The sequence below is a fragment of the Lontra canadensis genome, unplaced genomic scaffold, assembly GCF_010015895.1.
Source record: "Lontra canadensis isolate GAN:19392208 unplaced genomic scaffold, GSC_riverotter_1.0 scaffold6, whole genome shotgun sequence".
In the NCBI taxonomy this organism is placed as follows: Eukaryota; Metazoa; Chordata; class Mammalia; order Carnivora; family Mustelidae; genus Lontra; species Lontra canadensis.
In genome coordinates, this window is record NW_022631000.1 from 33816110 (window position 1) to 33843882 (window position 27773).

The window sequence follows — 27773 nt, forward strand, 5'->3', positions numbered from 1 at the left end:
AGTCTATCCGGGAGCACCTGGGTGGCTCAGTGTTAAGCATCTACTTTCAGCTCAGGTCATGATCCCAGTGTCCTGGGATCAAGCCCTGCATCCGGCTCCCTGCTTGGCAGGAAGCCTGCTTCTTCCTCTCCCTCTCCCCATGCTTGCGTTCCCTCTCTCACCGTGTCTCTCTCTGTCAAATATATAAAAATTTAAAAATCTTTAAAAAAATAATAAAAAGTCTAGTCAGTTTAGTAATTCTCAACTAGGGAGGAAATAATCCCTTCCCATTGGTGTACTGAAATGAAGGAGAACTTTCTTTGAGAATTACTGACATTTATGAAGCACTGACTCTATTTCAGACACATACCTAGCATTGTACATACCAAATTTTATCCTTACAATGCCCGTATAAGTGAATTAAATATAATCCTTTCTCTAGTTTCAGATGTGGAAACTGAGGCAGAGAAGTCAAGTAACTTCCTTGAGCTGGCCCAGCAAATGAGTGATAGACCTGACATCTGAATCCCCACAATCTGTCTTCAGGGCCAGTGCTCTTCACCAGGTCAGATAGTCTGGAGACCTTCAGCGTGTAGTTTATACCCTGCAATCTATTTTCTTATCAGAAAGCCTTGTAGAACACCCAAGAGAATTATCAGAGCTCAAGTCTTTTTGTGAAATTTCACTGTGCACTCAACTACACAGGAAACCCCAAATCCTCAATAGACCGTATAGCAAAATCAGCAATATAACTACACAGACAGATGAAACCTCTACAAGAATCCTACACATACATGCAAAATTCAAGAGCTAGATTTTGGGAGACTTCCACGTGGGTGCTCCAGGGAGACACAAGCTCTCAGGGTGAGCAAGGACACTGGCTTTCATGAAACAGAGGGTATCCACCTATCCGCTGCAGTATGGCTCCGCCCAAGCCTCCCTTCTTCACCCCAAGCTGGCTCAGGTTGTTCTGGGGACACTGGGCACTCGCCCTTCACCAAAAGCCCCCTGACCACTCAGGGCTATGTGTACTTACTAGCCCCCCAGCCCTGAGCACTACCTGGCCCTGAAGCAGACGCAGCACTGACCAATCACTTGGTCAGTGTGAATCACAGACATGAAAGAGCAGCTCGTTGAAGGCCAGAGACCTTTGTCCCCAAGTGTCTACCGGACAGCACCGGAAATCTGCTCTCAGTTTGTATTTACAATGGACTTGACTCACTAGATGAAAGCTGCTGCCTTCCTGTGGTCTATTCATCACCAGTGCATTTAAGGAAATCACTGTTATAGGAAACTCCAAAACCCCTGTCAGGACCACCCCAGCAAATTGCTAGAACTTCCGCATCAAGTGCCACAGGACACAATGGAACACTACCGTGAGTTCATCTTCAAAGGAAACATTAAGCGCTCCTCAAAGGTGTATGCAAGGTACTTAAATACCCAATGGCAGAAATCGTGATAACCTTGCCACCCCTGCATGGTCCCTCATACTCTACCCCTTGCAAAGCCCTCTCAGGAACAAATGCCTCGTGAACCTGACAACAGCTATACGAAGTGGAAAGAGGCACCACGATCATCTGGCCTCCACAGATGAGGAAGCTGAGCCTCCAAGAGTCTCCATGACTTGCCCAAGATCACAAAGCTGACGGTTCCTGACAGTTCCAGGGGCAGGGGTTACCTGAAACAGGGCTTTCTAATCCAAACAGTGTTCTTCCCACCTATCACATATGCACCCTTACCATCCTTGCCAGCAAGAATGAGTTGCTAGACAACAGAGGAAAACTAGGAACTATAAACCCAGTGTACTACAAAAATGTCCCCTGAGAGTTGAGAATGGCGGAAACAAAGGTTCTACTGGGACAGAAGGCTCACCGTGGCTGTTCATTCATCACTGGAGAGAGAGAACTACATATTCTAATAATATGGAACATGTCCTATAGATCACACATGCCTGTCAAATGAACCAGTTTGGTCTCCTCCTTCATTAAAAACTTGACATGCTTCAGTGGCCAGTAACTGCTACATGTTTTTAAGCATCCAAATCCCAAAACAGACTAAGCTTTAACCAAATCAAATATTGCTCTGTTCGGCAGGACAAAGATGAGCCAGCCACCCTTTGGCCCCACTGCCTCTTTGAAATGATGCTTCCTTGATGATTTATTGATCTCCCCTTCAAGACTCTGGGCGTTAAAACTAAAAGTTCTCATTTTCTTGGAAAGATGACTATCGGTCATGTCGCTTTAAATTGTATAGGTTAGGGCGCCTGGGTGGCTCAGTGGGTTAAGCCGCTGCCTTCGGCTCGGGTCATGATCTCAGGGTCCTGGGATCGAGTCCCGCATTGGGCTCTCTGCTCAGCAGGGAGCCTGCTTCCCTCTCTCTCTCTCTGCCTGCCTCTCTGTCTACTTGTGATCTCTGTCAAGTAAATAAATAAAATCTTTAAAAAAAAATAAATAAATAAATAAATAAAATAAAAAAAATAAATTGTATAGGTTAGCATAAAATTTTACAGGCACATCACTCTCTGTTTGATGAAGATGTCACTATAATTCAAAATAAAATCCATGGTCGGCTCAGAGCTTGATGCCAGCTAGAGCTATCCACACAAACAACAGAGACCTCACAGGCAAAATTTCATGCACACACCCTTCTCTAAACCCAGGAGCTCACGGCCAGTGAACACTAGCAGCCCTCGAAATGCTTTTGGTAGAAACTTGGAAAATGTGACATTCAGTTGACATCCGAGTTGCTTGAACGAATATCCAGATATACATAGAGGTACCCAGAAGTTATAAATCAGCATCAATTGTTTTAGATATCTCCCATCAGTTCTGATCAGGTGTAACTGTAACATCAACAGAGGAGAACTAACCAGATAGGTAGGCACGTGGGAATCTCTAATAGTTGTTGACAATGACATATATTAAAACAAGTATCTTCTCTCAGGGCTGAAGCTTTAATTAAATACTCAAAACTTAAGGAGTGACATATTCAAACTCCTCCACAGCACTCCAGAGGCACTTTTACCCTTGAGCGGAGGAGCCCCTTTACCTACCCCCTCGGGAGGAGGGGCTGGACAGAGGGAGCCTAAGCTTCCAGAATAAACCTGAAGTACTTGTTCTCGCACTAGTGTTCTAGCACTTCCAGCTAAAGCAGGACTGTTTGCTTATGTAATGACCATGCCTCTGCAGAGCTGGTATTTTAGTGGAGGACATTTTACATGTCTCCATCTGACATCTCTGGGTGTACTGAAAATGTAAATGATGTTATCTGCCCGGGCATGGCTTGGTTACAGTCCGTTAAATAGGGATTACGGTATGTACATTCAAATGGGAGGCACGCATGGTTATCAAAATGCAAACCCCCACACCGTATCTGGTAATCCTGAAGCCCAGAACACTGCATGTTCAGATTAGTCCCATGAGGAGTGCAAACACAAAGATAACCATGGGAGAGAAGAGTGGGGGAAAGGGGAGAAGAAGACTCTCGTTATGATACAACCTCCCTCTAAACAAAGCTCTGCGGAGTAGAGCGGAGAACAGCTCATGGCCCCTGACTGCAGTCAGGAGCCACAACAGCTCAAGCCGAAAAGCCAGCAGCCCCATCTCTGGAAAGTCTCCCAGGCCAGCCAAAGCCAAGGCCTGGCTAAGGAGCGACCAGACTGCAAGGCTCATTCTGCACAGCGAGCCGCCCGCAGCCCCAGCCCCAGCCGCCTTCAGGGCTCTTTGCCTTAGTGCAGCTGACAAGAGACTCTCCTGGGAAAGGGAAGTGGGTTTCAGGGAGAACTGGATGGCCATAACCAGTAAGGACAGGAAGGAGATGGGCTCCTCTGAGAATCTAATCCTGTAGTGTCTGGGGAGGATATTTTCATCACAAAAGATGACCTTTAGGGCAAGGGTGACCATAAATGACCTAGGCAGGGAGATAGCAGCACTCTTTCTGGAAGAAAACCAAGGAAACGGATGGTACCAACTCCCCTGGTAACAATTTTCAATATGTCACAGTGCAAGTCCTATCACAACAGTCTAAACTCCTAACCTAACCTACTTCATGAATCGAGTCCTTTGTCACTTTCTGGATGAGACAGAGAGGGGTCATCCTCCACAAGTTCAAGCATGCGTCTTCCACATCTCCTTTCGCAGGCCCTCTTCCCCAAGTCTCAAGGGACTCTGCTTCTTTAGCCTTTCTCCTCATCTTGTTTTCCCCAACAACAACCCTGGTTAAGTAATTTTGTTTCTGCCTGATAGCCATCCTAGGTAGATGGGACATAGCCACACGGAGGACAACAATGTCAACTCCTAAGAATAATAATAGTGAATGTCTTGTTTGCAGATGTCTTCCCAGGGCCTAGAAGGCACCAGGCCTGTAGTGAGCCCCAAGAAAGTCTGAGAGCAGGAAGACTCCCCCAAACACAGAAACTCAGCTTCCAGATAGTTCTCCAACGTCCAACTGAAGACTCTGGGAATGAAGCAGGACCTCAGATACCAAAGGACAACAGAAGGACTCCCAAAGCTGGGAGCACGAAGAAAACCAGTTGCTATGATTGGGATAGAGGGTTGAATGAGGGAGTGGCTAGAGGCAGCCTTTTCTCTATAAATCTGAGAGAAGGTTAGGATGGAAACTACTCATGGGCCGTTCCCTTGGGACAAAAATTATCAACTTACTGAGGTTTTCCAAATGGACTTCTAGTGAGCACTTTAGCCCAGCAATTTAGGGAAAAAAGAGAAATAGCCTATGGTGCCAAAAGAAGGTAAAGTTCCTGAGGAGAAAAGGAGCAAGGACAATTCTAAATCCAAAATAATTAAACACAATGAAGGGGGAAGAGGGGACACGGAATAGTTGAAAGCGACGAGACAGTCATGGAATATGGAATCGAAAAGACTAAAGTTCAAATCTCTGCCCACCAAGTAGCTCAGCAACCTGAGCCAAATTATTTTAAATCCCTCTCAGCCTCGGTTTCCTTATCGACAACACTACCTACAAAATCAGATTCAGGTATGCCACGCAGGATGGGTTACATAATCTCCAGGTCCCATGCAAAATGAAAATACGAGACTTTTTCCAAAAATAAAGAATTTCAAAGTGGCAACAGCAGAGCATTCAAGTAAGCATGGATCACACACACGTCAGGCCAGCCTCAGCTCTGGTCTTTATGATGTCACAACATTTTTTTCCATGTTTGCTAGTTTCCTTTCCCCAGGTCTATTTCCCTGTAGAGATCAGATTTAAAAAAAAAAAAAAAAAAAAGTTCAAAAATAAAGGACATTTTAAAAAATTTAAAAGGCCTTATCAATTTTAAATTTACTTAAGTTGATTGTGCCATGATTATATAAGGTAATATCCCTATTCTCAGGGCATATACACTGAGGTATTTAGGAGCAGAGGACCATGAAGTATGTAATTTATTCTCAAATTATTCAGAAAAAATAATTTAGTGTGCATGTGTATGTGTAAGGAGTGAGTGTGCAAGTCTGTAATGAGAAAGCAAATGGTATAAAGTTAACAGTAAGTAAATCTGGATAGATGAAGTTTCTTTGTTGTATTCTTATTCTTGTGACTTTTCTGTGGGGATAAAATTATTTCCAAAGAAAAAGCGTCTATCACATAAAGGTCCCATGTGAGATTTGCGGGAGCAGAGAGGGAGGAGGAGAATAACAGCAAAAGAGAGGCAAGGCTGAAACTCTCTACAGACGGGGACCATTTCTACTTTGTTAACTGCCGAATCCCCAGCATAGAACCTAGGTCAACAAAAATTTAAGGCAGGAAGCAGAAAAGGAAGCAGCATCCTGTGCTTAAACTAGCTTGGGGAATAAGGACCCCAGGCAGGAACAGATGGCTGATAGTTACACCAGCACTTGGGAACCAACAAGCTGCCTCTATTTAGCATGAGACCAAGAAGTGTGTGAATGCAGGCACACAGTGTGGCGTGGTGTATACCAGACCCTGCACCAGAGACTTCGTTCTTGTCACCTGCTAACAGTTCAGGTAAACTCACCTCAGGCCCGCCATTTCACCTCCCACACCTCAGGAGCCTCCCTGATGGAATGTAGGAGGTCACTAATTCGTTCACTGACTGGACGTCTCTCACGTGCCAAGCTCTAAAGTCATGTTCCCTGTTCTCTAGAGCTTTCATTCTAGAAGGATCTCACAAGCTGGCTGCATTAAATAATTTTCTTGAGCTCCTTGAGGTCTTTTCCAGCCCTGAAAATTCTACACAACAATTTCAGGGCTTTTAGTTCCAAAATAGCATGAATATTATTGCATACAACCACTCTCTAAAGGGCTCATAGAAAATGCATATTCTCCTAAAGGTGAAAATATATTCAAAATGCCCTATGTTTAACTTTAAAAAAAAGAAAAAAAAGTACACATGGGCAGTGAAATGCTTGGAAGCGTACACAAATAAGCTTTCTGCCAAGAATCAAGTTGATTTTTGGCAGCCAAGATTCTTGTTCCTTGACAAGGTATACAAATAGTAAGAATTTCAAAAATCTAGTAAAGTTCTGTAGCAAAAAAAAAAAAAAAAAAATTATAAAACATAGAAATGATTTTTTAAAGCCATAAATTTATCAATGAGAAAATAACTATGAAGTGTAGATTAATGATTAGTATTAAAATTAAAACATCAAAAGTATTTTAATTTTCTGTTTCATTAGTTCTTCTCATTCATAGTCAACTAGCACAATAATGGTTACAAAGGCTAATTTTGTTAAAGACCTTAGAGAAAAGAGGAAAGAATTGCTTCTTCATGAATACTAAGGATGATAAAATAAGAAACCAATAACACTTTATCTCTTTATATAAATTAATCTAATTTAGAAATAAATTAGTACTATACTCCATGCAGAACTTGCTACGTATCCAAGAAAAAAATGTTACATGACTAGCATCATGGTACCTATAGCTGCCAGATATTAAACCTCTGCACTGATTTATATTATTTAGGACAAATGGTAAGGGATAGGGGATCAAAAATATAATTAAAGATTCAGAATAAGAGGCTTATGAGAATATTATTTCCCAGATGGTTTCTCAGGAGCTAAAATAGGAACATCCATCTATGAAATCTGGTCTCAAACACAGGCCGCAAATTGAGATACTAAGTATTTGTCCCTCAAAAAACATCCTCCTGACCCGGACATAATTCACGAAGATCTGGGTACTGCATTATTTTTTGGTAGATGCAGAGAGGGCCCACCTCAGCAAGGTAACTTCCACAAGTAAAGACCATTCATCCGTGGTTTTACAGAACAGCAGCTTTAAAAGCTTTATCCTTAAAAATGAAAAAGTTCTAAATGTCCTTTGGATTCATGGAGTCAACGCTTTACCAGACAGTAAATTACCAGATAGTGAAATCATTACCTGATCTAAATGTTACATGGATTATATTACTCTGTTTGTAAAGTTCAGCACCTGGTTCCCCACAGAGAGTTCATAATCACTTTTTAGCTAGGAAGACACACACGAAAGTCGGTTGGAGGCCACCAGGTAGAGAGAGCCCTCTGTCAGAGAACCCTGTTGCCCTCAGCGATGCGCCAAATGAGGCCAATGCCCAGAACATTCTGCCCTGTAGCAGTTCTGCAGTGAGTATCTTCATACTCACCTGGCCAATACACAGAGGCTTTGAAACGGTTCCTTTTATGTCACAATATTCCAATGCTATTAAGATCGAACCAGTTCCAATAATCAGAAAAAGCAGAGACTTACAAGATTTATCCCACAGAAAATCCACTTAGCATTTCATAATGCTTAGCTCAGATCATGAAGGCCGGTTGAGGTGGAATGGCAAAAGGCTGGCATTTAGAATTAACTCCCAACAGCCAATTGGTATGAATAGGCACCAGTCACCTTCTTTTCTATAAAAGGGGACTGGTTTAGTCAGAGGTTCACATCAGATTACTTTGAAATGTGATAAAAACTAAAGTCTGTGTTCATAGAAGGATGCACAAAAGTATACGTATATACCTAACAGTGTTTTGAATAATGTTCAGTGATTTCACTAAAGTCCTAAAGTCCAGTTGCGGGTTCGGTTTAAAATCCTTCAGTCAGGGGCGCCTGGGTGGCTCAGTGGGTTAAGTCTCTGCCTTCAGCTCAGGTCATAATCTCAGGTCATAATGGAGCCCCGCATTGGGCTCTCTGCTGGGTGGGAAGCCTGCTTCCCCCTCTCTCTGCCTGCCTTTCTGCCTACTTGTGATCTCTCTCTCTGCCAAATAAGTAAATAAAATCTTTAAAAAAAAAAAAAGAATCCCTCAGTCAGATGGCTTCCCAAGTCCTTCCTGGTTCTGATGCATCAGGCGCCACTGCAGACCAGGGTACTGCTTATGTCCTTAGCTGTACCTTCCTAGATTTTAGACATTGGAAGTTCACATTTTTAAGTCCATTCTACAAAGAAAATTACAGCCCTCATGTCTCCCACTTGGAAATCTGAGCGTTGGGATAGCCTTTGGGGTCTCTGGCTTTAGCTATCCCCCTCACACAGTTTCCACTCTCTAAATGTGTTGTTTGGTGGGCAACAGTTCTTCCTTTCCTAACTCCCTCCTCTCCAACCTGTTCCTTGGAGGTAGGAACTAACCCCTCGTGCCCAAGGGCTAACACACAAGCCCAGTGGATCTCTCTGAGAAGCGCTGCTTACATTTCAGAGTGTAGACAAATCACCTGGGAATCTTGTTAAAATGCAGAGTTCAATGCAGGATTTCCAACACACTCCCAAGGATGGCTCCATTTCCAACCAGTTCCCAGCCCCCACACCTACCTGGTTCTCTAAGTGCCCTTCTCAGCCTAAAGGTAACTCACATTGGTGCCTCTGTGGAGTCCTTTAGTGGCCTCTAGAGGGTCTTGAAGCTCTTCTAAAACACTCAAACCCACATCTGAGTTGCTTTAAAAGATACAAGTTTGTATAACACATCATTGTACCACAATGGAAGAAGCAGCAGCTGACAAACCTGGGTTTGAACACCATCATCTAACAATGTGTTTTGTGGCTAATTGTTTACCTCTCTGAGTTTTATCTGTAAAACTGTCTTGTTGAAAGACTCAAGAGAGATTAGCTGGAAAAACAACAACCATTGCGAATTCTAGAGGCAACTTTGATTCAGGATCAACCCTAAAATTTCCTGATGGTGCCCCAAGAATATGCCATTGCAGAATCCACTGATTCCTCCTGATAGGTCTAAACTTAGTTATCTTAGCATCAGCCCCAAATTCCTCTCCGTGGCCCCCATACAACCCCACGTACAAAGAAGGAGGTATCATGCAACATAAGAGTAATCTAAGACAAGATTTCTCCTTTCTAATTCTGAAACTTCTAGGAATAACAAAAAGGTCCCCAGCATTGGTTTTCTCTCACACAAAGGAGAACAGATGTCTGACACAGTTTGCCTTCTACAAGAAAATGTGTGCACTTCTCCAAGTCTCTAGGTACCCCTTTCACCAAGGCGTTACATCTCAAGATTACATCTGAGCTACTCCAAATGAAGGCACTGTTCCCGCAATTCCTGTGTTTCATATTTATTTCTGTATCAACTCTTTAATTATCCTGCTGTGAACTGTGTAGTCCTCATCATGGATTAATCAAACAAAATGCTATTTTTATATTCTTTGTTGCCTGTTCTTAAGAAGCTTCCCAAAGTACTTCTGTTCACCACCAGGAGGCTGTGGATAACATTGTGAGATCAGTTAATGCTCAAAGGTTTATTTCTGTATCATGTAACAAACAGATCTATTGGCTATGAGACAAACCACATTTTAAGGACACTAAGAAAACATAATATTAAAAAGAATATGAGGGGCACCTGGGTGGCTCAGATGGTTAAGCATCTGCCTTTGCCTCAGGTCATGATCTCCAGGTCCTGGGATTGAGCCCCATGTCGTTGGGCTCCCAGCTCAGTAGGGATTCAGTTTCTCCCTCTGCCTCTGCCCCTGTTTGTGTCCTCTCTCTCTCTCTCCCCCTCTGAGATGAATAAAAACTTTAAAAATAAATTAATTAACAAATAAATAAAATATGAAATAAATCTGTTAGGAAAGAAAATACTAATATGAAGGTGAGCATATCACTTGCCCCCATCTGCATAAAAATCAAGATTTTCATGTAAACTAATACCTGATATCATGGACCCATCGATGTTTCAGTCAATCAGCAACACTGGCCCATTGATTCTCACCCCTCCCAGTGCATCAAAATCACTTAAAGATAAACAGATTAGAGATATAGAGGTATAGCTATATATACACAGATAAAAATGTGGATATGAGGAATGAATGAATGGAGAAGACATCTTGGTCCCACACCCAAGAGATTATTTTAGAAGACTGTAGTAGAACCCAACCATCACTATTTTTTAAGCACCCCAGAAGATGCTAATGTATAACCAGAGTTGAGAATCGCTACTTAATGTTTGGTTGTTAAATCATTTTAAGAAAGTGCAGGCATAAAACACACACTAAGGGGCGCCTCGCTGGCTCAGCAGGTAGAGCATGCATGCGGCTCTTGATCTCAGGGTTGTGAGTTCAAGCCCCGCGTTGGGCATAGAGCCTGCTTAAAATAAATAAAATAAAACAAAACACATACTGAGATTATTGATTGTTTTTCCTGTTTCTTTGGTCTTTTCTGTACTCTCCAGCTCTCTTAGAGTGAGCCTATATTGCTATCATCATAAAAATAAAGTGAAAAAAAAATTTTTAAGAAAACCAGCATCCACAAAATCCCAAGCATAAATGACCATTCTCCATTTTCCTGCTTCCTCTATAGTCACACTATTTGTATCCAGAGCCTTCTTATCAAATGTCCCTCTTCCCATACTTTTAAGATTTAGTACAATATAGGCTATCACAGAAAATAACCCTTAGCAAGCTCATGAATACTGTGGCTCCGTTGAGACTATGTATTTGTCACCTTAAGCCTGGGGTTTTCAACCCACCAGAATCTAATTGGCTGCCCAATGGCCTCTCCTGGGGAGTTCTCAAACTCCGACACCCTGGCCACACCCCAGACCAATTAGATCAGAACCTCCGAGGGGGTCTCACACAACAGTTTTATATCCCCAGGTGATTCCAATGTGCAGACAAGGCTGGGAACCACTGGCTCTAAGAGTTAATTAACACAAATCTCCACATCCAGAGATAAACTCCTGTGAGATTAAAAGCACAATACCTTGAAATTCTGACACCGGTGTAATTTCAAAGAATGGTCATTTGTGAATGTGCATCGATGTTCAATTTCAAGTTAGCAAGGAATAAAAATAGGAACTAAATAATAAATGTGTTCACCGTTCTCCCTTCTAATTGAGCATAAGTCACCATCTTTTATATTTAAATATGAAAAATTCAAAGAACTCTGTGATATGGCACATATTCTGACCAAGATCAAAAATAGGCAGAACAAAATTGGACCAAAAAAATGTTTTCACAAATTCTACATTTATCTTACCCATGTAGGTGTTATTTCTGAGTAACTTTGCATCCTGGAAGTCAGGAGCATACTCTTATATTGCTTGGGGACTCTTAGATGAAAGGCCTAGATGAGAACCACTTTTCTTGTTTGTAAATCTGAAATAAAGGTACATTTCCTTAAGTTTTAAAGAAGCCCTATGCTGTTTGATGATTCTTCTCAGGTAACCCCAGGCCTCCTATCCTCCTCTTTTACCGAGGAAACTGGTGCTTTTGTTTTGGAGCAGGTCTATGCAATCCTCTCTGGGGTTAAGAATTAGCCCACAGACAACCCTCAGTTCTGTGGACTGAAGATTTTTTAGACACAGGCAGCAGAGAATTTTAATAGTATGCAAAACACTGCTATTAGGCAGGTTTTACTGATACTGTTATTTTAATGAGTGAAACCTCCATATTCAGAGTTGAGTAAACTCCACACACATATAGCCAAAACAGAAATTCCAGAAAGCAGTATTAAATGAATGCAAAAGGTCCAAAATTCTTTTAAAGAAATGAGTTAGTCCTTTTCCATTTCAAGACACGATACGTTTGTAATCATCTTTTCTAAAGCATACTAGGATTCTCAGCAGAAGTAACCTTTTCCCTCTCCATCTCAGGAAGAGATGGTTTATGGGTATTCTTTTGTTCTCCACAGCAAAAGCTTGAGCAAAGGAGAGAAGAGGGATGGCAGCCAGAGAATGGATACATTCCATAGCACGAAGATTAGGAGCCAAATTTAGAGTGCAAAACTAATGAAAGAGTAGATGGTTCTTATCTCCCTTCTTAAAGGAATAAATTCATTCAGCAGTATTTTACTAAGCATCTACTATAAAACATGCAGTGCACACTACTATGTACTGGAGATAGACGTCAAAAAAGTCTCCATTCTCCTGGACGTTAGAAGGAATGGCAGTGAGGCCACAGCGTATGGTAACAGGAGAGCCTAAAACAGGGCCTGGCCTAGGCTGGGAGGTCAGAAAGGCTTCCCTGCAGAAAGGACCTTCACTCCAGGGTCTGAAGGAGGAGTTGAAAGCTAGACAAGTGAAGAAGAAGTAAGTTTTGTGAGCGAAGTACGCAAAGGTCAGCAGAGCAGCAGCAAAATGAGGGAGGGGAAGAGTAGGTTGAGGCTGGCAAGGCTGACGGGCACCAAAGAGGGAGTTCTGGGTCTGGGGAGTGGGGTCTCAGGACCTGGACAGCATCAGTGGTGTCAGGTGAGAGGGTAGACATCAGGGTAAGGAGCATCAAGGGGCTGTCTAAGCCACGGTGCACTCTTGGGAGCTACCAGCATGTGGACAGGAGTGGAAGCTGTTGGAGGGTGAAACAACTTCACACTAGGCCAACGAGCCTTAAATGTGAAATTTGAATACCCCTTTGACACCAAGAGTTGGAACTTATAATAACCTCAGACACACTTGCTGAGAGAAATGAGTCCTAAGAAAATACAAAGTATCACAGGGCCTCTGGGATGACTTTTCATTTACACAGTACAAAAAGACAAACTTGCATTTTTTTAACCTCTGTTTTGATAGACGTGAAATAGGAAGGTTTTGTGACTACAAATGCAATCGCTAATAATGATTACTGTGGTCCAAGAAAAAAAAACCTGGATCTTTTGTGCAACTAAATGAAATAATTATGTTGCCCTAAAAGAACCCTGAATTTACTCATGGAAAGACATTTCATCCTCCCATCAATCTCTGTGCATATATTAGGCACAGAGTAGGAAAAGACAATTGGGAAAATGAGAGAGCAGGGGAAAATTAATTATAATTATGGAAATGCAGCTTAAAGAACAAAGGCTTAAATTTGTAACACCGGTCTAAGGGGAAATAATTCTCATAAGCAACCATTTAAAATGTGAGAAGTCTGCAAATCTGAAGGAAACGTTGACTGTTTATTAGACATGTTATTTCTTCTTTCTAATTTAGTAATCAGAAAATTGGTATTCCCAAGCATAAAGGAATAAAACAATCAAGGGCCTTTCTGCTTGGTTGGACTCCCAACGGCCACGGTTTAAGAGAAAGAACTTGAGTCCAACAGGAAGGGCCTGCCATGGTTCTCACTTAAAGGCAACAGGCTCATTACTTCTTTGTTTTTTGCTTTTCATAATTTAACTTTTATTGAAACATAAGTAGTAATTGCAGTTGATGATTATGTTTATCTATTTAATAAAAGTATATTAAAAATTATAATTAAAAAAGCTTGGTTCTAAATTAATTATACCTATGACCATAATCAACTTTTTTTAAAGATTATTTATTAGTTTATTTATTTATTTAACAGAGAGCGAGAGATCACAAGTAGGCAAAGAGGCAGGCAGAGAGAGAGAGGAGGAAGCAGGCTCCCTGCTGAGCAGAAAGCCCGATGTGGGGCTCGATCCCAGGACCCTGAGATCATGACCTGAGCTGAAGGCAGAGGCTTAACCTACTGAGCCCCCCAGGTGCCCCTAATCAACTTCTTTTTTTCTTTTTCTTTTTTTTTTTTTTAGTTTTATTTTTTCAGTGTTCCAAGATTGTGTATGCACCATACCCAGTGCTCCATGCAATACGTGCCCTCCATAATCCCACCACCAGGCTCACCCATTCCCCGAAGCCCATCCCTTCTAAAACCCTCAGTTTGTTTCTCAGAGTCAACAGTCTCTCATGCTTCATCTCCCCCTCCAATTTCCCCCAATTCACTTTTCCTTTCCTTCTCCTAATGTCCTCCATGTTATTCCTTATGCTCCATGAGGAAGTGAAACCATATGATAATTGACTCTCTCTGTTTGACTTATTTCACTCAGGGTAATCTCCTCTGCCTCATCCATGTTGATACAAAAGTTGGGTATTCATCCTTCCTGATGGAGGCATAATACTCCATTGTATATATGGACCATATCTTCTTTATCCATTCATCTATGAAGGGCATCTCAGATCTTTCCACAGTTTCGCGACTGTGGCCATTGCTGCTATGAACATTGGGGTACAAATGGCCCTTCTTTCCACTACATCTGTATCTTTGGGATAAATGCCCAGTAATGCAATTGCAGGATCATAAGGTAGCTCTATTTTTAATTTCTTAAGGAATCTCCACACTGTTTTCCAAAGTGGCTGCACCAACTTGCTTTCCTAACAGCAGTGTAAGAGGGTTCCCCTTTCTCCACATCCTCTCCAACACTTGTTGTTTCTTGTCTTGTTAATTTTGGCCATTCTAACTGATGTAAGGTGGTATCTCAATGTGGTTTTGATCTGAATTTTCCTGATGGCTAACGATGATGAACATATTTTCATGTGTCTGTTAGTCATCTGTAGGTCTTCTTTGGAGAAGTGTCTGTTCATGTCTTCTGCCCATTTTTTGATGTGATTATCTGTTTTTTGGGTGTTGAGTTTGAGGAGTTTTTTATAGATCCTGGATATCAGCCCTTTGTCTGTAGTGTCATTTGTGAATATCTTCTCCATTCCGTGGGTTGCCTCTCTGTTTTGTTAACTGTTTCCTTTGCTGTGCAGAAGCTTTTGATCTTGATGAAGTTCCAAAAGTTCATTTTTGCTTTTGTTTCCTTTGCCTCTGAAGACATGTCTTGAAAGAAGATGCTGTGGCCGATGTCAAAGAGGTTACTGACAGGCTCATTACTTCTAACTACTAAAGCTAAATAAAGCTTCAAAGACTGAACGTTGTTACTTCTTTTTTTTTTTTTATTTTAAAGATTTTATTTATTTATTTGACAAACAGAGATCACAAGTAGGCAGAGAGGCAGGCAGAGAGAGAGGAAGGGAAGCAGGCTCCCTGTTGAGCAGAGAGCCCGATGCGGGACTCGATCCCAGGACCCTGAGATCATGACCTGAGCCGAAGGCAGCGGCTTAACCCACTGAGCCACCCAGGCGCCCAACGTTGTTACTTCTCATCCATCTGGGCTTCCCAAATATCCTGACCTTCTGTTTGCCATTTTGCACTCTACCCAGATCTTTTCGTCGCCTTGTCATTAGAGCATGTGAGTAGCCCCGACATAGAAAGCACAACAAGAAAGATCACAGTGGATTCAGTTACTCAGCAAAATCTCCCCGTCATTAGATTCCCAAATGGGGAAAAGAGGCTAAGACAACTCAGCACGGACTTATACGAGTCTAGATCATTGCTTAGTTCTGATCGACCCAGCTACATAAACTTGCACAAAGCAAGTACAATGAAGAACACCAGAACCTCTGGGGAAATTAAGTCATCCAAATTCAAAATCTTAGTGGGCAAAATCCAGAGTGGAGTGGCTGTGGAGGGGTTCAAGGGGTTAAGGGGATAGCATTCCATCCATTCTAAGTCACATTCCCTGATCCCCTATTGTGTGTACAACCTCAAGCCTGGAGTGCCAGGATGGCAGTCTTGAGGAATGAAATCAGAGGAAGTACCCCTCCCCGCCCAGAGACAAGCAGGGGAAGAGCTACCAAAGAATGATTCAGAGATTTCTATAGGCTTGTGGGAGTCACCCAAGTAACAGTGTGAGAAGAGACAAAAGAGACTATAGTCAGTAGGTCTGGAAAGAGCAGGCAGCAAGACACCTTGTGAACAAACACAGAGATAAGAAAAAGGCCAGGACCAGACAGTTGTCCCAGTGTCCTGGGGAAAGGGAAGCCACGCCTCAGCCAAAGGGAATTCGGAAGGGACAATGGGTGGGGCTGGAGGGAGCCAGCAGGTCCTCTCTGAAAGAGTCCCTGATGAGGGGTTAAATGAAATTAACATTCACAGAGGATGGACCCAGAGGGAATTTGGATCACCTCCCTGCCACTGACAGATAAATCAGGTGCCCAGCTGTGGCTTCTAGAACTTTGCTTTCCATCTCTCTTCCTTCTACCAAAACCTGAAGAGCCAGGCCTGAATTCCTCCTCAAGGGGAAGACATATAGCAGAGTTCCCTGAGCCTCCACCCTCAAACCCCAACAGGCAGCTCAGGCCTGTGCCGGGGGTCAGGAAGGAGATAGAACATGAAGGAGTTTGAGATGAATGTTGTAAATTAGATTAGACCCTCAATAACCAAAAAGTAGTCAGAAAGTAATAGAATCCACCCAAGATGTTGCGAAGAGTGCTTTTTTAAAAGCATTTGCTGGAGGGCACCTGGGTGGCTCAGTGGGTTAAAGCCTCTGCCTTCCGCTCGGGTCATAATCTCAGGGTCCTGGGATTGAGCCCCGCATCGGGCTCTCTGCTCCGCGGGGAGCCTGCTTTCTCCTCTCTCTCTGCCTGCCTCTTTGCCTACTTGTGATCTGTCTGTCAAATAAATAAATAAAATATTTAAAAAATAAAATAAAATAAAAGCTTTTGCTGGAGATGGCACCCGGGTGGCTCAGCTATTGAGAGCATCTGCCTCAAGTCCTGGGATAGAGCCCCGCGCCAGGCTTCCTGCTTGGTGGGGAAGCCTGCTTCTCCCTCTCCCACTCCCTCTGCTTGTGTCCCACCGCCCCCCACCTTGCTCGCTCGCTCTCTCTCTCTCTCTCTCTCTCTGTCAAACAAATAAATAAAATCTTCTTTTTTTTAAAAAAGCGCAATCATTGGAGAAAAACGAAACAATTTCTTATATATGCTACACTCAATTAAGAATATGCCATAAACCAGCCACAGATGGAACGTCCATCATAGAGAAATACAAAAAAGAAATGAACCTCAAATTTTAAAATGTAAAGTAAGTAGCATTTCATTTAGAGTTTCCTTGAGAATTTTTCTCTAAGTCCAGGAAATGAAGGAATAGCACATGTTCCCAAAAAGCTAAAAAACCATTTTGTTTTGTACCAGCTCATATTAAAAGGTTATTTCTGTTGTGTTGTAACGAGTACATAAGTATCCACTTTTGTAAGGTTGGCTGTAATTTATCCCGACAATGGAAAAGAGGAAAGTACATAAATCAATTTGGTCAGTTAATTCACAGCAAATTCTCCAATTATCCTCCACTTAAATTGGGATGAGGAGAGAAGGTTAAAAATCAAATAAAATATTTTTAAACACAAGCACTTAGAAAGAAGTGTTTAAGTCGTTTGTCCTAAATTACGGCATTTTGCTGACATGGCAACTTGATCCCAGAGGGAGAAACTCACCCAAAGCAACCCAGCTGGAGGGCAGCCCCCGCAACATGCCACACCTAGGTCAGGCTCGTTCTGCTTCTGCCCAGGCCTTTAGTAACACCAGCATATTTCCGAGGGGCACCAGAACATCACAGACCTGAAGGAATACCTCACTAGATGCCTTCTGCCTTGGTGGCCATCCTTTGGGGATGAGGGATGGGGGAGGGGAAACTTGAGAAGTGGGCTAAAGAGGAATTTACTGGGGGAGGCTGTTCCAGAGTTACTTCTATTATAAAAACGACTTGGGGCGCCTGAGTGGCTTAGTGGGTTAAAGCCTCTGCCTTCAGCTCAGGTCGTGATCTTGGGGTCCTGGGATCATGCCCTGCATCAGGCTCTCTGCTCGGCGGGGAGCCTGTTTCCCCCTCTCTCTCTCTGCCTGCCTCTCTGCCTACTTGTGATTTCTGTCTGTCAAATAAATAAATAAATAGTCTTTTTAAAAATGAATAAATAAATAATAAAATAAAATAAAAATGACTCAATACATTTTCTCCCTTATGACCTATCTTTTTTCCCCACCCTCTCTCTCAACTCATGCTTGAAATTTTTTGCATGCAGTGTTACTCTCCCAAGAGACAATACTTTTTTTTTTTTTTTTTTAAGTAATCTCTATGCCCAGTGTAGGGCTTGAACTCATGACCTCAAGATCAAGAGTTACACACTCTACCAACTAAGCCAACCACACGCTCCCAAGAGGTAATACTTTTCATCTTAATGATGCTTGCAAAATTTTGACTGTCATTGCATTAATAGTAATTCTATGTGTACTCACATTTTCTGGACCTAGAAGATGTTTATACAATCATTGGATGGAAAAGCTAAGCTTAGTAATGACACTAATATAAAATCTAGTAATGCCCCAAGCCCCAAAAGCTGCTGTTGAATTCATAATGCGTTAATAAAACAGCCTCATTAATGAGAACCATAACTCCCTTCTGCGTAATTTCATTGTCCTTTCATATACACCAGCCAGGACCTGGCATTCTTCCTTCTTTTTCCAGTATAGATGGAATTTCAGTGTAGAGGGAGTAAACTTCTCCATTCTTCTTTTTTGAATATAAAGACATTTGTCCTGAAAGCTTATTTATCAGTCCTAACTACTAGTCTCTCCATGGTCAAAACTCACGGGTGCTTATGGGCGCATGCCTGCTTGGACGTGCACGTGCGCATGTGGACGCACACACATCTTCTCCCTAAAGAGAAATGTAATGTTCTGCCAGTGCAAAACTAACTACAAAGTTTACAGTCAAATGAGAATCTTACCTCCTTCTGATGACCATCATTCCAGCCTTTCCTTCCTGCATCCTGGCCTGAAGGACACTCTCATTCACTACATACCCATCCTGATGTCTGACTACACAGGGACCTCAAGCGCTGTTGCTAGTGGGAACTTTGGAAGCTGGCAAAACGCTCACTTTAGAGAGAGGGAAACTGAGGACCCCCCCAAGGGGACAAAGGCAACACAAGTTAGTAGTGAATCTTGAAACAGAACTAATCTCCAGGATCCCACTCAAAGCCTACTTTCTTTTACAAACTGGTAGTCAAGTTTCTAAACTCCCATCACCAAGTAGGCCTCTGGCCAAGAAAGGGAGGTCAGACGAAAAGCAATTCATTACATTAATTAACTAAGTTAATTAGTTGCATCAGAGGGTTGCTTGAGGCAAAGTAAGAGTACATATAAGGCACTTTTTGAAAAGACATATTACACACTTAATAAGAGAACTATCCTTCACTCTATCCCTAGGTAGTAAGAGAGACTCATAATTCAGTTCAAAACCTTTCTACTCTAGATTTGTGATGGTCATTCAGAAACATTCACTATAACATGATAACAACAGAAATAAATAACAGTGTAAGTTGGAATGATACCATAATAATTTATTGGAAAGCAATTAATAATTCTTTCCAACATCACAATTATGACTAGCAGTGCATAAAAACAAAAATTAAGTCACTTCTAAATTTACTCTATTAAGGAACTCAAATGTGTGGAAAAATGTATGTGCATAAAAAATTATATATATTAATTGCAAACACATTGATTACTGGTTTTAAGAATCTGCCCCAGGTCAGAAAAATATGCCACAATTCACTACAACCAAGAGAAACAGGAGACAGTATAGGTAATTTTCAAGTAAGAATAATTCATGGAGGGGCACCTGAGTGGCTCACTGGATTAAAGCCTCTGCCTTCGGCTCAGGTCATGGTCCCAGGGTCCTGGGATCGAGCCCCACATCGGGCTCTCTGCTCAGCAGGGAGCCTGCTTCCTCCTCTCTCTCTGTCTGCCTTTCTGCCTACTTGTGATCTCTGTCTGTCAAATAAATAATAAAATCTTTAAAAAAAAAAAAAAAAAGAAGAATTCATGGAAGTACAATCTGTTAAAACAAGATTCCAAGGCACATGCCTGGCTTAGTTAGTAGAGCATGTGATTCTCGATCTCGGGGTTAGGAGTTCGAGCTCCAAATTGGGTATAGAAATTGCTTAAAAATAAAATCTTAAAAAAAAAAAAAACCCGGGCGCCTGGGTGGCTCAGTGGGTTAAAGCCTCTGCCTTCGGCTCAGGTCATGATCTCAGGGTCCTGGGATCGAGGCCCGCATCGGGCTCTCTGCTCAGCGGGGAGCCTGCTTTCTCCTCTCTCTCTCTATGCCTGCCTCTCTGCATACTTGTGATCTCTCTCTCTCTGTTTCAAATAAATAAATAAAATCTTTAAAAAAAAAAAAAAAAAAACCAAGATTCATATAACACAAATCATTCTTTGCCCTAGTTTTTCCCCCCTATTTCAAACATAGCAGGTGAATAAAAGCCAAGTACAGACAAACCTCAGCAATTAACTTCTTCAGTAGGTACACAGTCCCTTCGGATCACTAGATTCCCTAAAAATCTGGGCAAAGGACAGATGAGTGGGAAATAAAAAAGAGTTTTTCATAATTCCTATCAGGGCTGCTCTCATTACTGAACACAGAACCATGTCAATTCAACCAGGTCATTTTTGTCAGCCATTTTAACTTTTCCAGAATTCCATTCCAACTGTTAGCATTGTTGCAAAGAGGAAAGAGAAGATAAAACACTGGATAGAAACAGATTATTAACAGTGTTTCTCTTTGGGTTGTGGGATTGTGGGTAATGAAAACATACCACCACCTCCATACTCAGAAAATAAGGCTATGAATATGCTTTTTGAACTGTGAAACAGTATACAAATGTTACTTTTTGCTTTTTTGTTATTTTTGTTACTTTTTGGTACAAATATTACTGTTTTACTTTTTTTTTTTTTTTTTTTTAATTTTTAGGGCACCTGGGTGGCTCAGTGGGTTAAGCCGCTGCCTTAGGCTCAGGTCATGATCCCAGGGTCCTAGGATCAAGTCCCAGATCAGGCTCTCTGCTGGACGGGGAGCCTGCTTCTCCCCTCCACTCTCTCTCTGCCTGACTTTCTGCCTACTTGTGATCTCTGTCTGTCAAATGGGTAAATAAAATCTTAAAAAAATAAAAATAAAAATAAAATAAAAAATTTTTTAAAGATTTTATTTATTTATTTGTCAGAGAGAGAGGACAAGCAGGCAGAGTGGCAGGCAGAGGCAGAGAGAGAAGCAGGCTCCCCGCTGAGCAAGGATCCCAATGCGGGACTCCATCCCAGGACTATGGTATCATGACCTGAGCCGAAGGCAGTGGCTTAACTGACTGAGCCACCCAGGTGTCCCTGTTTTACTTTTTTTTAAAAGTGATTTTTTACTTTTATTGATCACTGTAGCCCATATAGTCCATTTTCATGTAGCTCTTTCCTCCTCTGACTATTGCTTAAACCTGCATGTAAGGAGTCCAACCAGCACAATTTGCACAACAAAGTCTGCATAGTCTAAAAGTCTATTATCTTGCAGCAGAAGTGGTTTTTTCAGTTTATATTGGGAACAGACTTTCTTTCTGTTTGGATTGATTTGGTTAAATGAGAACAGTTTTTAGCGTAAACAGGGAGAAACCAAGGTATTAGGCAAAAAGCATCCAAACTCACATCCCATATTCCAGAATCCCCTTCCAAAGGTATCAGACATTTCTGACCCAACAGGTCCTGCCTTCTCTCTTCTCTCAGGGACACTCTGAAATCCTCTATACAGATATTATCTCTAGAGCTCCCCTGGCTTAAAATGTACAAGACTCCTCACAACTCTCCATTAAGTTAAATAAGTTCCTATCTTAACAGACAGATGTTCATTTTTGCAGAGGTAAACAAAGAGGAGGAGTAGAGACATCACTGTTTCCCGAATTACATATCCTTAGGCACAGAAATCCAAAATGGTGGGCGCCTGGGTGGCTCAGTGGGTTAAAGCCTCTGCCTTCGGCTCAGGTCATGATCCCAGGGTCCTGGGATCGAGTTCCGCCCGGGGCTCTCTGCTCTGCAGGGAGCCTGCTTCCTCCTCTCTCTGCCTGCCTCTCTGCCTACCTGTGATCGCTGTCTGTCAAATAAGTAAAATCTTAAAAAAAAAAAAGAAATCCAAAATGGTATTTTACACTATCAGAAATACTTATAGCTACTGCTTTATTATAAATGAATACAATCATAATTCTAATTGGCTTTCATCCTTTCAATCTTGGGAAAATCTGGTATCTCTAATTCCTTTGAAAACCGTAGCTCTAACATGTAATCAACCAATTCATATTTTAAGTATTCTACTGCCCCCTTGTGTATCTCACGTTCAGTGAAAAGGTACCTCACAAAAATTACTGTTGTAATTCTCAGAAGTACTTCAATAGAATCTCAGGTATTAGAACTACAGACAACCTCGAGATCATCAAGACCAGCAGGCTCATTTCACAGGGAGAGAACAAGGCTCTCAAAGGATTATACCATTTGCTCCACATCATAACACAGCTACTTAATAGCAGAGCAACTACTACTGGATCGAACTTAAGCTTCTGAGTGCTGATTTCTCTGCCAAAAGGGAGATAGTTGTCTGGAACAAAAGAAATGATGGCATTTTGGAGTTAGAAAGATCAGAGTTTGAAATTTAGATCACCATTTCACAACTTCCCTGAACCACGGCTTCCTCCACATGAAATGGGATGAACATTAACCAGTGCAAAGGTGTCGAACGAGAGCAATATGAGTGTTCATCAAGACTGCAGCATGATATAATAACATTCTAAGCGGTAATCCAACTATAAAAATACACAGAAAATTGTTTTTAAGTCGTTAGGCCTTTGAGATCTCTGGACAAAGGCATTCTAAAATACTGTATGAAAGCACTTAAATCTGGACTTTGTCTAATCAGATGCAAAATAAATCTTGAAAAAATAAAGGTACTTTTTCTAACTCTTGGGTTTCTTCACTTATCATATTTGTTCTTTTTTTATTTAGAAATAAAAACTTGTCACAAAACAAACTGAGGGTTGCTGGGGGGAGGGGAGTTGGGGTGTGTGGGGTTATGGACATTGGGGAGGTTATGTGCTATGGTGAGTGCTGTGAAATGTGTAAACCTGGCAATTGACAGACATGTACCCCTGGGGATAAAAATATATTATATGTTTAAAAAAATAAAATTTATAAATAAATAAATAAATAAATAAAAACTTGTAACAGAAAATACCCCACAGCAAATGCCGTGTGTGTGTGTGTGTGTGTGTGTGTGTGTGAGAGAGAGAGAGACAGAGATGAAGCAATGAACAGAAACTTTAGATGAGGTTCACAGAAAAACAGAGTAGAACTCAGGGTCACAGAGTAAGGTCACAACTCCCCTTTGCTAAGGAGTCATTCACCTGCAAGACACTGCAATGCCAGGAGAGCCAGTCTGGAAAGGTAGAAGCAGGATTTAGTTTTGACCTTGATAATAATTAACTAGGTCAACTTGGGATAGTCATTTCATCTCTGCTTCCCTTTCTTAACCTGTGAGATAAAGTACTCCTTACCCTAGGAAAGTCCTATAGTGGGGTAGCATAATGAATGTGAAAAAAGAAAAAAAAATTGTAACCTCTTAAGTACTTTTTTTTTTAAGATTTATTTATTTATTTGACAGACAGAGATCACGAGTAGGCAGAGAGGCAGGCAGAGAGAGAGGGAAGCAGGCTCCCCGCTAAGCAGAGAGCCCCATGTGGGGCTCGATCCCAGGACCCTGGGAACATGACCTGAGCTGTAGGCAGTGGCTTAACCCACTGAGCCACCCAGGTACCAACTCTTAAGTACTTTAATAAAGTAAGTAAGGCTGAGCTTCTCTTAAACTCAACTTAAAGCAATAATAAAGCATTAGTCTGTCACCAAATCAGGAAAGAAGAACTAAACTTGGAAAGTCAAAAGCAGCTGAGATTATAGGATTGTTAAACAGCACTCTGATCCCTGGGAAATTTCTCCCTCTACCCTCTACATCTCCCCCAGCTTTTGATGGAGACTTCTCCAAAAATACTGACCACAAGTAAATCTTTGACTCTTAAATAAATTTCACTCAAGGATATCCCGATAGCAGGATTGACAGAGCTTATCCCTGACTGTGTATCACAAAACACACACGCCAGCAGGGGAAAAGCAATTCATCTTAGTTTGCAGGGAAGAATGACAAGTCTCGATTCCTCTGATTGGTGGCTGCAGTAAGGCCATCTGAGAATGACAGGTAAGTGCTGTGAATGGCTCTGTGGCCTGACAGTAGACACATACCATGCTGGTAACAAGCAGACTGATGACTTGCATTTATTAACTGAACACTTACTATGGGTTGAGCCTCCCAAAATTTCAGACATCAGAAAGGACAGGATTGGAGTTGACAGCATAAAGGAGGAAAGGCACTGATCTAAACTAATTTGTAAAGAAGAAAGTGGTAACCCCATTATGGTTATTGGGGCAGGCACATTGCTTATACCTGGAGGGGATGAGACCAGTGGATGAGACCAATTTGCTTCTCGGGCAAATTATCCATAAACGAGTTAACTTGAGCTCTTGGTTCAACCCAGCAACGACACCATATTTGCATCCAGAGCGCTGGAATAAAAGTGCTGTCAGAAATAAACTAAAAGCTCCAACTTCACAAACACAAAAGGCTGCTCACCATGAAATACACTGTTGTCCACCAGAAAATGCCTGCGGTACTGCACACAGTTTCTTTTCTCCAAGTTCCAGTAGCTCATTGTCAGGAGATTGCTGGCACAGCATCAAAACCAAATTGCTCTGTCGAGGGAAACAGAGGGAGACAAACATGAGGAAAATGGCAGCCACACGCTCACCGTGGTAACATAATGCATCAGTTACCCGGCATGATGAGGCGACACAGGCCCCATACAACTTCTCCAAACGTGGAACTGGGATCCCCTAAGTCCTAAGAAGTTTCCCACAAGTCTTCCCAGAGGGTAGGACGTCACTTAACACACCACAGACAGTAGCTTTTTCAAACAGCACCTTTCAGGACTCAGTCATTGCCATCTCAAGGGGGGAATAAATCTACAACCCGAGAATAAGTTTCAGGACAGGCTGATGTGCTCCAGGCCTCGCCCATGATTGGCCAGGACCAAAACCAGGTAAAGCCGATGACTTCTCAGGAAGTTTCATCTCTAGAAGGAGAGGTAACCATCATTCCCAGTTCCTGAATTTTGGCTTAGTACCCCTCTGGCAGACTGTGCAATCAATCCATAGGCATCTTAGAAATTATAACAATGTCTGTGTAGCCACGGATAAGCCAAACACGGTAAGAAAGCTTGCCTCCCTCTTTTGGTTTCACTGGTGGCCCATTCAGGACCATTAAGGCCTGGCTCAGCGCACACTACACTCACTGGTGTAAGGAGAACTGGGCACAGGTCTCAAGCCATGCGGACAAGAAGCGGTGCCTGCCCCTCGGTCAGGCTTGCCCCTGCACAGAGAGCACAATGCTAACTAGAGCAAGCATTTGAAAAGCAGAGATCTGAGCTGATGAATTAAATTCCTCCAAAAGCTGATGTGCATAACCCTGAACAAGGCCTCCATTGTTCACAGGATTTGGCTAAAGCAACTTTTCAGAATTCCAGCTCCTTTCCTGGTCACAGAATAAAGACAGGCAACACCAAGCGGGGCTGGCATGAAGAAAAACCCACAGGTGGGAAACGATTTGTTATCTGTCCTATTAGAACAATGTAGAGTTTTGTAAAGATACTCCAGGATGAAGTCAGCCACTTGGTGAAAAAAATAAATTATCAGAGCTTTGTCTATTCATCAGTGGAACAATTGGTGAAGGCTCCTAACGCTTTTGCCAGAGCTTCTCCTTGGCTCAAAGGCTCCTTCTTAACCCTCTCCAGCAGCAATCTTACCTGACTCCAACCTATCCATTTTTTTCTGGCTTCATGCCTCATTCCCACCTGGCTAAGGCTTGCTGTCGCTCCTACTTCCTCAGGCTGAAGATGAGTCCTACCAGGGGTGCCTGGGTAGCATCTGCTTTTGGCTCAGGTCATGATCCCAGAGTCCTGGAATCGAGTCCCACATTGGGCTATCTGCTCAGCAAGGAGTCTGGTTCTGCTGCTCCCACTGCTTGAGCTCACTCGCTTGCTCTTTCTGTCAAATAAATAAACTCTCTAGGGATGCCTGGGTGGCTCAGTCAGTTAAGCCACTGCCTTCAGTTCAGGTCATGATCCCAGGGTCCTGGGATAGAGTCCCCCATCGGGCTCCCTGCTCAGCAAAGAGCCTGCTTCTCTCTCAGCCTCTGCCTGCTTATGTGCTCGCTCTCTCTCCCCCCCAACCACAAATAAATAAATAAATCCTTAAATAAATAAATAAACTCTCTAAAAAGAAAATGAGCCCCACAAATCTAAGTAAAAACCACCTATGGATCCAACTATAAAAGATGACAGCTAACAGCTGATTACTGGAGATAACATCCCCTCCCACCTAATATTGAATACTACAAAGAGCTCTCCTTTAAAAAAGTATCTTTAGTTATATAAATAATGTAGTTATGTATGCTCATTAATTTTTTTAAAGTCAACACTGAAATCCATCAAAAATCCTTAAAAATTTAAGGGCGCCTGGGTGGCTCAGTGGTTAAGCGTCTGTCTTCAGCTCATGGCTCCCTGCTCAGCGGGAAGCCTGCTTTCCCTCTCTTAGTTCCCCTGCTTGTGTTCCCTCTCTCGCTGTGTCTCTCTCTGTCAAATAAATCAATAAAATCTTTAAAAAAATAAATCCTTAAAAATTTAAAAACCCGGGGGGAGGAGTCAAGATGGCGGAGAAGTAGCAGCTGAGACTACTTCAGGTAGCGGGAGATCAGCTAGATAGCTTATCTAAAGATTGCAAACACCTACAAATCCAACGGGAGATCGAAGAGAAGAAGAACAGCAATTCTAGAAACAGAAAATCAACCACTTGCTGAAAGGTAGGACTGGCGGAGAAGCGAATCCAAAGGGACGGGAAGACAGACCCCGGGGGGAGGGGCCGGCTCCCGGCAAGCGGCGGAGCAACGGAGCATAAAATCGGGACTTTTAAAAGTCTGTTCCGCTGAGGGACATCGCTCCAGAGGCTTAACTGGGGTGAAGCCCACGCGGGGCCAGTGTGGCCTCAGGTCCTGCAGGGTCACAGAAGGATCGGGGTGTCTGAGTGTCGCAGAGCTCGCAGGTATTAGAACAGGGAAGCCGGCTACAGAGACGGAGCCGAGGAGTGAGCTCACAGCTCGGGCTTACCTTGAACCGGTCGCAGGCTTGGTGAGCTCGGAGCGCAGCCGGAGGCCAGGCAGACGGGAGTAATTGGGCGCTGTTCTCTGAGGGCGCACTGAGGAGTGGGACCCCTAGCTCTCGGCTCCTCCGGGCCGGAGACTGGGAGGCCGCCATCTTCCTTCCCGTCCTCCGGACTCTACGGAAAGCGCTCAGGGAACAAAAGCTCCCGAAAGCAAACCCGAGCGGATTACTCAGCCCGGCCCCTGGTAAGGGCGGTGCGACTCCGCCTGGGGCAAAGACACTTGAGAATCACTACAACAGGCCCCTCCCCCAGAAGATCAACAAGAAACCCAGCCAGGACCAAGTTCACTTACGAGGAGTGCGGTTTCAATACCAAGGAGAGCAGCGGAATTCCAGAGGAGGAGAAAGCAAAGCACGGAACTCATGGCTTTCTCCCCATGATTCTTTAGCCTTGCAGTTAATTTAATTTAATTTTTTTTTTCTTTTTCAATTTTTTTCTCTTCTTCTGCTAAATTTTTTTTAAACTTTTACCCTTTTCTTTTTTAACGTTTTTTAACTAGTTTATCCAATATATACATATTTTTTCCTTTTTATATTTTTTTCATTATTGGTTTTCTTTTTTTTATTTGTTTCTTTTTTCTTTTTTATTTTATTTTATTTTTTCTTTCTGAACCTCTTTTTATCCCCTTCCCCC

General features: G+C 42.5%; 1 protein-coding gene across 7 annotated transcripts in view; it reads right to left on the reverse strand.

Annotated features, from left to right (window-relative positions):
* PLCH1 (phospholipase C eta 1) overlaps positions 1-27773 on the reverse strand; it is a 218913-nt gene that overhangs the window by 154855 nt on the left and 36285 nt on the right. For all 7 annotated transcript variants that reach the window (XM_032852566.1, XM_032852565.1, XM_032852561.1 and 4 more), the window contains one exon: positions 24499-24617. In XM_032852566.1, coding sequence (XP_032708457.1) covers positions 24499-24577 — 79 coding nt within the window. In that variant the 5' untranslated portion in view covers positions 24578-24617. The remainder of the gene's footprint in view (positions 1-24498; positions 24618-27773) is intronic.